At 41.0% G+C, this 15,864-nt stretch overlaps 1 protein-coding gene across 1 annotated transcript in view; it reads left to right on the top strand.

The window, feature by feature from the left end:
* The window catches only part of LOC109472242 (dihydrolipoyllysine-residue succinyltransferase component of 2-oxoglutarate dehydrogenase complex, mitochondrial-like), a 47,723-nt gene that overhangs the window by 26,328 nt on the left and 5,531 nt on the right, over positions 1 to 15,864 (top strand). Inside the window, exons 13-14 of the mRNA XM_019771878.1 lie at positions 5,890 to 5,973; positions 7,373 to 7,540. Of these exons, the coding sequence (XP_019627437.1) occupies positions 5,890 to 5,973; positions 7,373 to 7,540 (252 nt within the window). The remainder of the gene's footprint in view (positions 1 to 5,889; positions 5,974 to 7,372; positions 7,541 to 15,864) is intronic.

The raw sequence follows: 15,864 nt of genomic DNA, 5'->3' as shown, positions 1-15,864 counted from the left end.
ATGATTGTACTGCTGTAAAAGTATTTTCTCATCTCATACTACATATCCTTTTGTTAGGTATATGAGTCTCATAGCATGTTTGCTGTTACATAGAACTAGATGCTGTATGTTGTACCTTGTACAATCATCATGCAGTAGATTATAAAAGTTTATTTAAGTTTCTAGTGAAAGTCTTGGCCAGCCTCAGGTGGTGCGTTTCTCCTTGCACCTTGTTATTGGGTGTTCCACTCGGCAGGCCACATGGCTGTTTACATTCTCCAGCTGCTGTCAAGTGCAGTTTGGGCAGAGCAATTATTGGTGCTGCCAGCGGGGCACCTCGCCATGTATCAAAGTGACAATATTTCATCTCCTTCCAGAGTGCTTATACAATACCCTGGTGAATATCGTATAAATCACAATCTGACAAATTAATGACTTGAGTCTTTCTTTTCTCTAGCAAACAGGTGCAAGTCTTATAGGGAGTGAACTTCAATGTCATGGTCACTCAGTGTGCTCCACTGTGCAAATTCAACAACACTCTTCAAACTTATTTTTATGATGTACCCCATCAGTTTCAGCATTGAAGAAGCACTTTGATGCATTCAAATGTATGAATTTCCATAGAATGTACATGTAATTGTAAGGATCATCGTCTGTATGTCCAAGGATATAAAGTAGAGTGGATTCGTTCCTCAATCTTATCACACTGACTGCAGTCTTTCATCAGTATTGCCCTCAACAGATGAAACCTCGCTACAGAATCTTCTGAAAGATGTCGGTTAACTTGAGGAATGAATCCACTCTACTTTATGTCCAAAATGTATAGTCCAGAATGCATGCTCTAGTGTAGTGTAAGGTAGAGTTTCTCAGACAGTCATTTTATAAAGTATGATTATCCTGAATTTCTAAAATAACATACAGTACTTGTTGCTGTGGAAAGTCGTCATCTGTTCCAGTTAAAGAGTGAGGAATGTGGTGTTGACCTGGCTTTCAACACTTGGAGTAGATCTGTTTTGGGAGCATGGAGATGCTCCATTATTTATGAGTATTGAATTGCAGTATCGTAGGGGTTACAGGTCCTACTGATATATGGTTCCTAAAATTGACACTATCCCTCATCGGCCTCTGCTGAAAAGGAAACCATGGCAACGTGAATGGGGAGCCCTTCTCCTGTGGGTTGTTGAGGTCCTGTATCATCAAGGGTTGTGTTTGTCAGGGTGTGACATGGGCACTGAGGTTGCAAATTGACTGAGTCAAACATAGACAACCTGAATCTGTCTCAAAGACATATACATGTACCTCCAGCGGAGAAACTTTCCAAAGGCCAATTAAAAAATGGGAGAGCTGAGACCAACTCCACTTTTCCCTAACATTAAAGCTATGTCACTACAAATAATTTAGACTTCAGCGTGTCTTCAGCGTGTCCAAAGTTTGGACGTTCTGCAGCAGTACCAAAGAAATCCACTAGGAGGTCCATAATCAATCTTGATCTTTCTCTTCCAAAGACCAACCTATGTACCAAATATTATCATAATCCATCCATATCTAAGTTGTTGTTGGCCAAAATATTCTGAAACACAGACAGACAGAAACATTACCTTCATTTTTTATAATAGATTTTGAGGTAAATCATTTTCTAATATGTCTCACACATCTACATCTAGCTGAGGTAAACATTTTATTAATATCTCTAATACACCTATTATTATTATACAACAAATAGTTACCATCCATTACCTTTTTAGCTTATAATTATATCATTACACATTTTATAGCATAGGACTATATGTCATGTCCATTTGATATTGAGGACTGACCTTTGGCCCTTCACCATAGCCACCACCTAACTCAGTTATCTAGTATTACAGAAAAAAAATGTGCTGTCTGTCTCTTAAAATGTCTCAACATTACACGCTGTTGACAAAAAGCATGTCCCATAGAAAGGAAGCAATTATCATTCATAGATGGAGGTGCAGATGTTAACGGTAGGGATTGTCACTTTCATTAGGGTTCCTTATCAGCCCTAAGTCGTCCTGTTTTGATGAATCTCCAGGCTTAGCAGATTTTATCCTACAGAAGCTAATGTCCCGGCAGGGGGAAGTCTGAGTTTTGGGAGCAAAGTCTTAATGATTCCTGCTGAGAGCCTGCGTATCAAATCTTGTAGATGACAGGAGTTAACAAAGAGGATTAACCATTGCCATGCCAAGATAACCTTTTGGTGCCTATTGTGGCAATATTGGTTACTGGATTAGGATGGAGGAAAAGGCTCTAATCTTCTTGATAGATAAGAAATAGCATATCTAGTCCTTAAAAATGTTTTTTGACAGCTGACATCCTCTGGAATATATCATTCTGTACATAAATGTAGTCACACGTTTAGTTATCCAGTCAATGTTTACTGTATCACTGATTCAGTGGTAGAAATATTCCAGTTTCCAGAACCTACCACACTTATATATCTGTATATTACATCAATTGACAAAAGATTTTCTCAGGAATGTAGTAGTTCAGTGACTGTTTATGGTAAAGGCATCATTCCTGCATTATAAATTCAAAGACAAAGCCAATACACACACATTTTCCATACAATTTTCCTGTGGCACCCTGCTGCATTTCCATATGGATCAAATTCTGAATTAACTCAGGATCCAGTTGACCCTATGTGGTTGACATCTGAAAGTCAACGCAATAGTACATTTCCCATATACCCATTAAGAAACAATTTTCCATGCTCTGCCTTGATGTGTGACGTGTGGAAGCAAGCCTATCGCACATCTGCGAAAGACGCGGCAATACGGAGTGTGTGATCGCAACCTAAGCCAAACCCTCTCTAAGTACTACACTTAGTGAAACAGGAAATGAAGGATAAAGAAGCACTGCCGACTATTCCATGGCATTACCCGCTGCGCCGGCACCCAGGTGTGAAATTTGCCTACATCTTTAATTTTCTGCCTGTGCTGTCATCCTGTGCTGTTGCTGCTTTTCTGATTATAAGACAAATTGCTTGCCATCCAGTTTTGTAATATGAAGTTATTGAGGAATGATCTGTCTGCTTTGTTTGTTGTTCCCCCCAATGGTGCGCAGGATTGTTTTTAAATTCTATGTGTGTCTTGGACAGCAGTTCCCCTGAAATGTACATCTCTTTACTCAAATTGCAAAAGCAATATGCGATGCAGTCCAAGGCAGCAGATTTAGCTGATGTTGCGCTCCACACATTACTGGTATAAAACATGTTATATGGTACAACAATAAATGCAAGCACTAGATACAATCAAACATACATTTTCATGTTTGCCTGGGCTACAGCTTAATGTCAGCAGCCTGCATCAGCTCGACTCCTCCTGTTGCCCTGTGTTGATTTATGTGCAGGTTGTCGGCAGCAGGAGGCTGGGGCTGAGGCTTATTACACACACTTAAAACTTCCATCCATCAGCACTTGTCGAGCCTTCACAAACATAACAAGGTAGTTTGATGGCCTCCGTGTACCTGTATGTCCAGGAACACATCACTTGTAGGAGCCGAGAAGGACTCCGGGGAAAATTGGATTTATCTGTCAGGTGCTTCATTCCTAGCCTGACTGAAGCTCCACTGTCCCTGCGGAATGCTCCACAATCAGGATAAAGCTTCAGCTTTTCCGTTTCATTCCTTTTAGCTAAAGTCAAAGTCTGTCACTGTTGCGTACTCTGACATAGTAGCATGTTTAACTGCTAATGGTCTCTTTGCTGTACAGTTTCTTTCCCACAAAACAACTTTTCTTATTAGATTTAAAGTTGGTAACTAGCCAATCAGGTAATTGCTTTCAAAACTTGGTTGCATAATGTCGTAATGGGCATCTTAAGAAAATTACCTTCTAAGGGCAAGTATTCTGTAATGATAAAAGGAGGCATCTAATAATTAATGCAATCAACTTAAGCAATTACCTAATTGACTAGTCACCTTAATTTAAGTTTAATAAGAAAAGTCATTGTATGGTTATAAGGACCACCTGGTCAATGTAACCACTTTTTGGTGTTCCTTAGAAAATTTTTCCCATTCACACAAGCATTAAGACTAGATTTTATTATTATATTGGTCCCTCTGGGTTGTCTCCTTTGGCAGTGTTGACTGAACTTGATTCTATTCTATGAGAAATCTGTTCATTTATTCATTGGTCAATCTGGTCATTTTTTTTTACACTACTGCATCAGACATAGGGTTTCATGAGAGGATATCAACCCGAATGTCAAGGCTGTATGCTTTATGAATTTAATAAGTTATACAGACTGGTCCCTGATGTAGTCCCCCAGCCATTCCTATGTCTAGCCTATTTTCATAACAGTAAATCCTTACGATTGAAGCAGCTTGCTGACCTTTATATGTTCATGGGACATCATCCCAATCCCAAATCAATCGTTGAGCAGCCAATTTTCCACTGACTGTTGTGGTGTTAGTGGAAAACCTCCTATTTTGTTGTTGATAGTTGGGATGTTCTTGCAGATTCCCAAGACGACCTCAGCCTCAGCCAAATGCACCGCTGTATAGTCATGATCGTGGTCTGTCTGCCTCAGATATGGAGACAAATCTTTATATCTCGCCAGCCGACCTTTTGACTTTCAGCTGCCTTCCAGGATACTTTATTCCTCTCCCAGGTTCCAGTCTCGTGCACATTCCCAGATAACTCACTCTGTCAAAAATCCCCAGATCCTCTCCTGCCATTCATCTACTCTGAATTGTAAATTTGGTCAGGACAGTGTTCTGAGGGGTTCCCTTGTCCCACATCCTTCTGTGTCACTTGGCGTGGAGATAGATGCGGCTTACCCCTGGTATTGCGTTCTGGAATTTGAGAGTTTACTGATACGGGTCACTGACTGACAGATGGTCCTGTCCTCTTGCACGTGGAAAAGCCCAGGATGAATTTGATACAGCCAGACAGTAAAGCAGAGCCCCCAGGGTAGTTGTAAACCAAAAGGACAGAGCCTGGAAAATGCACTTTTTTGGTGAAATCTCATATTGCTGATCCCATTTTGCAGGCCGCCCTTTATGTATGGATGTCTGATGTATGGTACTGGTGATTTCGGAACTGCCTTATCATCATGCAAGCAGGCATGCCTTTGGTCTTGCTTTGCAATCTAAGTTAGCCTTAACCTGGTTGGATAATTTGAGAGGTAGCCTTATCTGTTGAGATGCAGACCGTGGGAATCAATGAAAAGTTTAGAGTACAAAATTGTCTGCTCTGCCCTGTAGGAGATGGAGGACATTGTTGTGTTGGAAAATTGACGCTTGCCTATCCTCAGCAGAGAATTGCTGACCGAAGAATGGAGCAATGTGTCAGTCTGCATTTAATTTTCCCTGTTGTGGTACACCATGAACCAGTTTTTAGAAGGAAACTGTATAGGATGACTTAGACAGTTCTTAACATCATCAAACAGCAACCTTTGCTGGCAGTTGATTTCTAGTATCAACACCTCATGAATTCCTATGAATTTGAGACATGTTCCTGAGATTTGTTTTTCGCCGCTGTATTCAGTGGCTGTCCCACCCACAAACATTTCTTCACCATTAGCTAAGCATACATTGATCTATTCTTCCTTCCATTTATTTGTCAGCATGACCAAAGAACCTGCCCTAGACTGTGGAGTCTGTCCACGGTGCTGATGTACATGCTGTTGTATATACGGGTATCCAATGATGTTAAGATACTGGTCACATCAGGCATTGAAGATCCTGCATAAGATGTGTTTGTTTTTTTTCTACAGGACTCCTTCAAAAGATTTTTTAAACTCCTTGTGTCTGCCAGTGAGGGAAACAGGAATGGAGGCTGACTCCTACACACACTGTACTTGTCAGACTTGGTTGCCAAAACGAACATGTAAAGTTTTCCTTGATATCTAAGATATTTGCTAAGAAGATGAGTTTGTTTTGTGTCTGCAGGGTCTGGTTGTACCTGTCATCAGGGATGTGGGAAACATGAACTACGCTGACATTGAGAAAACCATCCAGGAACTGGGAGAGAAGGTAAGATGGCACCTGCCCACCAACTCCAACACAGGTTATTGCCGAAGATAATCACTTGCGCTGAAAGGAAGTATCATGATTTGTTACAAAGAAGTTTTAAGATATCCTTGCATTTTATGTTTTTTACATACTGGCAGTATAATGGTAATCACACTGTTGGAAAGTTCTATTACAATCCCACCGCTGCCACCAAATGTAGGGTAGCCGAGGCTAGCGGGGTGAGCCGAGCTGTCAGAGAACTGCACAAGACGAGATCTCACTCTAGACTAACTCCTGCCACATGGCCGGAGGTACTTTATTCCTGTTAATGAAGACCATATGTCTTGACCGCCCGTGCGGTCACAGTCCTATCTACTCCCCTATCTACTCCTAACACACGCATGGAGCCAACTAAGTTGTAACAGTGCCAGATTATACATGTATAGCTTTTTGATAAGTAGTTCCTGTCCTAGGCTGGATTCAATCTATATGAGCCCATGTTCAGTCAGTGAACTATTGATGATAATGCTCGGCAACTGCCATTTCCGATAAGATTAAGGAATAGATGGCCTTTTTTATCATGCATTATGGGCTTAGTTCGGAGATCTTTGCGTAAACGTTGGGAAAATGAGGATGGGACAAGGTAAAGGTGAAGGTGAGCAGGTGGCTACAATAACGACTGCAGGACAAGACAACCACATTCTTTAAAGAAACAAAAGAGTCAGTTTGCCTGTCTTCATACCTACAATGTATACAAAATACTGTGGAAACTTCAGCCTTTGCATATTCTTCCATGTAGGTTACACATGCTTCAATAAATCCGGTGGGTGGCTGACAGTGGGAGGGCTACGGGGGTGGCTTTCATAAAATTTCTCATAGTTGAGTTCAGTTCAAAAGTGGTTGAGCTATTTGCTGAATATTCTAGAAATGTGTCTGGCTGTGCATACAAACCTACACCCACAAGAAGTTTTGAAAAGTTTTAAAAATCTATCCAGTTGCTTGAGTAACTGCATCTCTTGTGTATCTCATTACCTGGATGTTTAACCTTCATCAACAAACCTACAACCAATTTTTACGGTACAGTGGTGCTTGCTATTCACTGGCAATGCTGTATGTGTGGCATTTTAGACTGTTTGTGTGAGGACATTCTGTGTGCAGCTCACGCCTCCTGCAACTTGGCTCCAAGTCTCCGGTAAGATTAAATGTTGTAGAAAGATAGACTTATCTCACTGGCCCATCACTTCTTTTGGTGGAGGATTTCCTGCGATCATCCATGCACAACATTGCCTGGGTCGGGGAGGTAATGCTGCTATTACCGGCTCCCCTTTGATTGCAGTGTGATGAGGTATTAGCTGTGGCTGTATACCCGGCATAATCTGGCATGATGCACTGGGATAACCTCTGACCCTCTCTCTTTCAGGCACGCAAGGGTGAGCTGGCCATCGAGGACATGGATGGAGGCACCTTCACCATCAGTAATGGAGGGGTGTTCGGCTCCATGTTTGGTACCCCGATCATCAACCAACCACAATCAGCTATTCTAGGCATGCATGCAATTCTGGATCGCCCCATGGCTATAAATGGCAAGGTAAGGCGGGGTGGAGCTGGTCTGGTGCACTTTTATGGTTCTCTCTGCAGCAGTTAGCATGAGATATTAAGTGTGACGCAGATAGATCTGGCAATAATCCCCCCTCTCTTTCAAGCAATCACTCCTGGAGGTACCTTATCTGGCGGCAGCGTTTTTGTGTGCCGGTGTGACCGTATTCACGGCCACGATGGGGATTTTAACTGTTTTACTGTGATGGGTCAGAACCCAATGGCAATTCCCATGGACAGTGTATCAGGCAGGCCAGATAGGGAGATCTGCACTCAGGACCTGATGTGTAGAGACATTGACCTGGTCCACAGTTATCAAGTGTAAGAAGTCCAGTAGTTTGACTGGGACTGGGACTGGTGCATTCTGGCACTGTAAGACATTGTCACAAACACACCCTGTCCTGCAACCAACTTGTACTGCAGTTGTGAACTGTACAGACCTGTTAGTCTCTGTTGTTTACAGAAATACTCAACTGTTGTTCAGATGGTTACTTTAACAGCTTCAAAGCCTTAAACTTTGTATTACACGAGGAAGTGAAGACAACAGAGCCCTGATGTCGCCAGCGGCCTCTAGTATAGATGGTGCCGTAGATTGTAAAATGTATTGAGGTTACCAGGGTTAAATACCTCGACACCTGGGCCTGCCACTGATCATTAAGACAAGGCCAGCACTAGCCTTAATGAGGGATGAATTGCTGCACATCAAACACAGTTTGATATACACGGTTGCCAATCCATACAGTTGCCAATCCATACAGTTTTGCCAATCCATACTAGGTGCAGTTGAGGCAAGTACTCTGATGGATTGTGGTAAAGGTGGGGAAAAACAGAAAATTGGCAAGAAAATGAGAAACATAAAGCCAGCAGGCAGCCACAAAATCCTGAGTCCCCATAAAAGTAATCATGCAGATCATCCTGATATGTGGAAGTCAGGAGTCTTCTCATTATTGGAGGACAGTAGAAGGGTCCTTGGGGAGTGCGCAGTTGCCGTGTTACTCAGGATTTCCTTATTTCATGTCACAAGAAATTCTCATTAGCAGATAACAGTTGGATTTATGGAATTGGAAATTCGTGTAAGAAAAGTTGTGGCTGTTATTTCACCAATCGCTAAACGTCAGCATGTAATCCTCTGATTGTATGCTTTGAGTGGAAAGTTTCGGTGCTGATTCTTTTAATGGGAAAGAGGCGGTGGCTTAAGTCTGTCTGTGTCCCTGGGGGTACCCGTTGATTTGTATGCATTATATGCCTCTCCTCAAGTCTTCTCCATCTCATGGAGCAGAGAACACCAATTTGTGGCCTGGGCTTGTTAATAGTCGTTGCTATTTGCAGAACATTTGTTGCCCCGAGGAAGAGCCAGAACTCATCAACATCATTTCTTCACAATTACCTCTGCAGCGCAGCATTCCTTTTGTGTTGCTAATGCAGAGGAATATGTCACAACTGCACAAGCAATTTCTTCTACCTGCATTGATTGAATGTACCTACTCGCAGATATACCCACAAGCCACAAATAAAGCAATAGTTCATCGCTTCCTGACTCACTAAGACTCGAGAGCTGTGTGCATGCTGATTTTAGTAACCATTGTGTAACCTCACAAAGTCTTTAATCTCTCTAACTTTCATTTTAATGACATAAGCAAACTTTATGGCAAACTATATTGCAATTAACAGGCAGAAGACAATAAACAAATACACAGAATTGTAGCATTCATAAAATGCTTCCAAGCCAGCAACATACACTGTATCCAAATTTGTTTAGTACCCCTCAAGATCCATGTTCAAAACCTCAGGCAAAGGGGGTGTGGGGACTTGGAAGTTTATATTAAGGAAGAAGCTGCCTTGCTGTACTGATGCACTATTGTGATAACCTGTCACTGTGCTAAATTGGAAACATATTCAGACCTAGCCTTTAGTATGTTACGGGCATTGCAGTATGTGTGGTTGAGGACATCACTCTTGTTCCAATGTACTCTGTACATATTGTGAGGGACAAGGACACTTTCGGCTCCAATATTATCTTCAGAATTTAACCTTATTGCAGCTGGAAAGTCGATGCTGCTGTAATGTGATGGTGGGAAAGTCCCAAATTTCCATCTTCCCATGAAGGTTTTGGTTGGGAAGAAATATCTACAGTTATCTATGTATACATGTATATCTTTAATATCGAACAGGGACATGGACAAATTTTGTCATGAAGCTCAACTGTGTTGGTTAGAAATCATTCTGAGGCAGGTTTGAACAGTGATTTCCAGCGCACAAAAAAATTTCAACCGTCCAACTCCCGTCTTTTTCAAGTAATACCTGAAGTTGAACTGTCAAAAATTTGGATTAAGTGTAAGTTACTTCAGACATGGACAATAATTCAGACATGGACAAATTGTTTTGTGAAAGGATCACCAACTCTGCCGTGTTTTTACCTCGACACTGTGACCAGCATACGTGTGCGCAGCTTATATCTGTCTGAAACATGGCTTGAAGAAAATTGTGCAGGTTAAAACTTTATTTCTCATGTCTCCATCCCATCGTTAACCTGTCTTCTCATTACCTTCGGCTGCGATATGTGTCTGGATCTGGCCTTTAAATCCCACATCTTACAGCTTTTTAGATTGCATGATCTGCTGAATCCCTGTTTTACAATCATGTTTTGACGTTTTCCGAATTTATGTATCTAATGATAACCAGAATTTAATTGCAGTGAGACAGACGATTTTGTTCCAGTCTGACCCTCCAGCAGCAAGTCATGAAGATATACATCACGTTTAATTTCAAGTCGTTGTGGAGGCATTTTTTACCCTGTGCCTGTAAGCCATAATCACTAGAACTGCATGCTGGCATTGATTGGTTGAATGGCTGTCAATAAGCCCAAATGTGTCACAGCCAATTCACAAGCATTATTACTGACTTGCAGCATTGGATACCAACATGCTTCATTTGACATAAAACATCTCTTGCTTATTGTAAAATGACGTTAGCACTTTTGAAATGCTGAAGTGGCTGGTACCTGTGATAGGCTCTAAAGTTTGGGCTCATAATACATTTTGTATAACAATCATGAAAGATGAAAATTCAATTTTTCCCCAAAGTGCCATTATAGGATTGGGGAATACAGTAACCTTTAAAATTCATTGCAACAGAAACCTTAGCCACTGCCATAAACAACCCACAGGGAAGAAAGGAGAGGAACAAAACTCGGTTGAGTATGCTAACATGGGATGTGGTCAAGAAATGTGTTTGCCCTAGATTGCTTTATGTGCAAATCCTTATAGTCACATCATGTTGTACTCTACATTCTATTTAGGCTGTCTTAGAACAGATTTCCAATGAGGGGCATTGTCTAGGATTTTCAGCAGAATCAAGACTCTTACAGACCATCAACATGATACATGTGTCATGTTTATTTATTTATGACAATTTACCACATTTGTGGAAGGATTGAGATGTCAAAGATGTCAACCCCGAGACCAGACTGTAATGTTTGAACCACTCACACCGGGAAGGTCCCCTACTCTTTTCGATAAGTGTGGTGGGTTCTTTAACGTGCGTGGGGTGTGGCTCTCCCAAACACGAGACCTCCATTTAACGTCCTATCCGAGGGACGTCCCTAGCCAAAGCTAGGTACTCATTTTCACCTGAGTGAAGTGAGGAAAGTCGTGTAAAGTACCTTTCCCAAGGGTACAATGTCGCGGCGCATGTTCGGACTTGTTCGGGTATGACCCGGGTCTCCCCGTTTCATAGTCCAGTGATGTACCACTTATACACCACACGATGCCACTGTATGTTGCTGAATTTCAGAAAAAATTTGTCCTTCCCTATTTCTGTTTTGGTACAACATGTTTCTATGCAGCTTGAGATGAAAAAGGGTCTGGCCAAGGCTGTAAAAAAAGTTTTGATGTTCTTGTTTGATAGATGGTCATTTGAAGTGGCCATATAAGTGCTAGAGAACTCTAAAAACTTGTGGATGTGACTTGACTTTTACTTTCTGTAGAATATAATAAATTCTCTGGAGCATACTAGTCTAGCACTAGTATCCATTGGCTAGTGGACAATAGCTGATGCCATCATCCAAGCCTGGTAGTTACCCAGTGCCAAAGTTGACATGCTACTTTCAAAACATGTCATGTACATTGTGGTAGGTGTTCAGTGAGATATTCTCAATTATACAAAGCTGTGTTCATTCAATCTGATTTCCCTTCCAAGCATTATGTTTCAAAGCCTCTCATTCTCACAACAGCCAAGGACACTTTATCTACAGCAATTCCTTTTCCTGATCCTAAGCCTCATTTCCACAACATCAAAGTGCTTATCAACTGTTTCCATCTGCCTTGTGAAACTTTCTAAGGAATACGATCTTTTTATAATACGGGTGTGAACGTCTATCCCCTTTTATTCGACTCTGTACCAGCAACGTTTTATCAGGATACACTTTTGGAAAGGCAGGATTTTCCCAGCACATGATAAGGGTTTTGTCACAAAGACATGGATTTCCTTAGTTGTTCATAACATCCACACCATACATCAAAATGATTCACGTGGGCTTACATACGCAGTGCATGGTTTTCCTACATACGTATGATCAATGTCTTCAGTCAATGATAACATTGCAATGGGAGAGATCCAGGTATGTTCAGCTGGGTCATTATCCACGCTTGGACAGCCTCTGTTCCTATGATAGATGGTCGACATGTTGGGGTGAATGTACATAGGTCTGAGCGGACCAATATCAGCGATACCAGCCTTTACCAGGCCAATTCTTTTTCAACTGTAAGAAGCTGTAAGTCTGGAGTCATTCACGATAGGTCGATATGGGTACAATGTAAGTTTGTACTACAGACAGTGGCCTGACATTTAATTCTACTCCTTGATAGTAATGAATTCTGTATATTATCTTTAGTGACTGTTAAGTTCTTGTCCTGTACATTTTGTACAAGTAGTACATATAACAAAGTGAGATTCGTGGGAACATTCTGGATGTTCCTGCGGCTGACTCAGTGATTGGCAGTACCTCAGGTCACGTAGCGTAGCCGACAAGCCTTAGAATTCACAATCAATCTTATTGCAAAGCTGTGATATAGGGAGTGGCAGAGGGAAACACCAGCATGAAATGAGAAGCAGCAGAGTAATTCCAGCCTAACCTGCGGGGTTAATGGCAGGGCATTGTGCTTACATTGCAGATCTTTCATCAGAAGGAACTTTCCTTTCACAAAGGAACAAGGTCAACAATCTGGGATCAGCATAGTTTTTCTGTATACCTGCACAATTGCAGGTGATATTCATAATTACCTAAATTTTACCTGAATCACTGCATTTTTCTTTCCCTTTAAGACCATTAAAAACAAGTGTTTTTAAAGTGTTCCTGGAACCATCTTGATAGTCTGTTATACAGCAGGATTTTGTCTGCAATTGAGAACTGTGTTTTTTTGCAATAACAGTCACATATTGCACCATGAACCATACTAATGCATGAATGTTGTTGTGACTTTGTCTTAAACTTTGTTATCTGTAGCACTGACACATGATTCCAAGATGAGTTGTACGTGTATGTCTACAATAGCCCCATTAAAAGATTACAGCTTTTTCCAGCCAGCACAATAAAGTGTACTCTGAACTTCCTCTCCTTGGTAGGATTGACTTGCAGATTTAGCCTTTGGTTTGGATCTCCTGAAGCCAATCTTAGGATCACCTGGAAGTAAATGTCAGCAGTCGATTTAGCTCAACTCTGCTAAAAAAATAAATGTCAGGATTATCTGCCACTTCTTGCTCTTTTTCTTGCTATAAATTTTGCAGTGATCTGTTATGAAAGCTTACTCTGTGTAACAAGCATGATGGCACACTGTACTGTAAGTTGTAACTTATAACTTCTCTGTGTCATTGGCAATAAACGTGTTAGCAAGAAATAAAAAAACCTTCAAGGCATTTCTTTTTTTAACTAAATTTGATCCAGGTTCTAGTAGAATTGTTCTGATTATAATGCTTTATCCATGCAAGTGGAAATCTAGAACCTAGAGCACCCATACTTACACAATCATGTATGTTTAAAAACAGAGCACACTTCAACTGGCTCATAAAATTATTCTACAATCTATGGCCCATACAATTTGTCTTTAACCTTAATAATCATCAAAACCACAGCTTACATTATGCATGTAAAGTGAACAAGGTGCCATGCAAGCCATGTAGAATTAGAATTTGTGTACATCCTACAGCATGCATGTGTAATGTTTAAATCAATCCAAGAGTGTTCATTATGAAATGGGAAGTAGATGTACTTAGGCCAAAGGGTTACCATAGAAAATAAGCACTGTTATTCAAGAAGCACTTAGAGCCACATTTTTCCAGGAAATGCATGCAGCTGGGTCTTATTCTGAATCAAGGCTTCATAATGCACATGCCAGTTTAAAAAAACATTGTTTGAATCATAAACGGGTAAATTTGTGTTTAGAACACTTGCACGGCGTAGTGATTAACATTTGATGTGGAATCAGAAAGGATGTTTAGTTCTTTAGCAGAAAACTGATAGCAGTAGAGACCTGATGTACAAAGAAATGTAGATGGACTGAGTAGATAACAAAGGCTAGAATAAGCAATGTTTGCTTTCATCTTTGTTGGAAAATCCACATCATCAACTGCCTTTGCTTACAATGTATCTGTAGATTCTCGTCTATTTTAGCATTCAGTGAATTAAAGGATGAGCAGATTCCTATCATCATTGCTTGTGGATTAAGCATTAAACTCAGTGTTTATTATCAGTTTCATCCCATTCCCCATACACTTATCACAATACTGTGTGTGTGACATCTATATGTGATACAGTATTAGAATATGCCAGTTAGTAAATACACTTTTAATGACAGTCAGATTCATTAAGAGCCAATACCCTTGTGAGAAAGTATCCATCTACAGTAGTGCCTGGTCTGTAATTGTTGTTTCAGTTCAAGAAATGTCAGCAAAGTTCCAACTGTAACCTCCAAAGAAAGAATGAGCTCCACTTAAGGAGAAGTTTGCACCTGCTTCCTTCCCCTTGGGGCAGCAGTAACTCAAGACAAGCGTGTAATGCTTCTGAGAAAAGTACCCCCAGGTCTTTAAGAAGCACAGCCAACATCAAGATATCTCGTAGTTGCCGTCATTTGTTACGCCAGCATATCTGCAAAGGTCCGTGCCAAGGCTGCTATCTTGATTCATGTGCATGCAGACTTGTTATGAGTATTCACAAAATGGTGGAAGACAAAAGTGGCAACGTCTTCCAGGGCGCTGCCAATGAGAATCAATGCTATTCTTGGAGAGAGAATGCAGAATGTGCAGGAACAGCCTCCAGGAGAAAATCAATAGCCAGCTAAGCTTATTGCAGGAGAATGCAGTTATTGAAGATGGTGAAGATAAGCAGGAGATAAAGCCGAGCTGGCACCCGGGGGCCTGCCTGCAGATATTGCAAAAATGGCCGCATTTAGTCAGCAACAATTTTCCCGGCTTGCTTCCTCTGATAGGTGATAATGTGGGAGGGACTGACAGCTATCAAAGTTGGCAGGAGCTACATTTCTTATCAACGAAATGCATCTCCATCATGCTATTCATCACAGGCACTCCGACTGGAGCATGCAGGCAGTATTATTGCCCTTACCTCACACTACCTTTTAGGAAGTCTGGAGCTGCATCTAGAAGTAATCCTGGCTGTTGTCCCCAGATAGGGCTGCTGCCGTGATTTAGTGTTGATGTCAGTGTTGTAGAATGCAGAATGTAGGATATACACATCCAGGGTATAAAAATACTGCACAGACCAGTTTTTGTATGGGTAGAGGGCAATGTTGGTGGCTTGTAAAAATAGTACATGAAGATGGGTTAATGTGAGGTTACCTAATTGATGCATCTTTACGTGAAAAATGATCTGTCCTTCCACCTGTTGAATATTCCAAGCAGGAACAGCCTCAGAGACAGAGGGTCCTGCAGTCAATATTCTAAAATGGATTGTCTTTACCTGCCTGTTGTCAAGCATCTTGAAGTCTGTGAATGTAACAACTTTCAGAAGATGTTTATGCATAGGATACTTAACCCCATAGGGAGGCTAACAATTTTGAAGCAGCTGGAAGAAACCTGCAGCATTTATCTGGGCAAAATTGTTTACTGCAGTACAATTATGCTAAACATACATTTCAAATGAACAAAGACATATGATGGTACACAATATGGTATACATACATGTACTCCTACATACAGCTCAGATGCCAAGTGTTAGATTTACATGCAATGAAGTATGAATGCATTGTATGTTTTTGCATATTTATGTATTCAAGCAGATGTATTCATGACTTATGCTCTATAATT

The sequence above is a fragment of the Branchiostoma belcheri genome, unplaced genomic scaffold (genome assembly GCF_001625305.1).
Source record: "Branchiostoma belcheri isolate BF01 breed outbred unplaced genomic scaffold, Haploidv18h27 scaffold27, whole genome shotgun sequence".
NCBI lineage: Eukaryota > Metazoa > Chordata > Leptocardii > Amphioxiformes > Branchiostomatidae > Branchiostoma > Branchiostoma belcheri.
The sequence above is the reverse complement of the archived record's forward strand: the minus strand, read 5'-3'. Positions and strand labels throughout refer to the sequence as shown.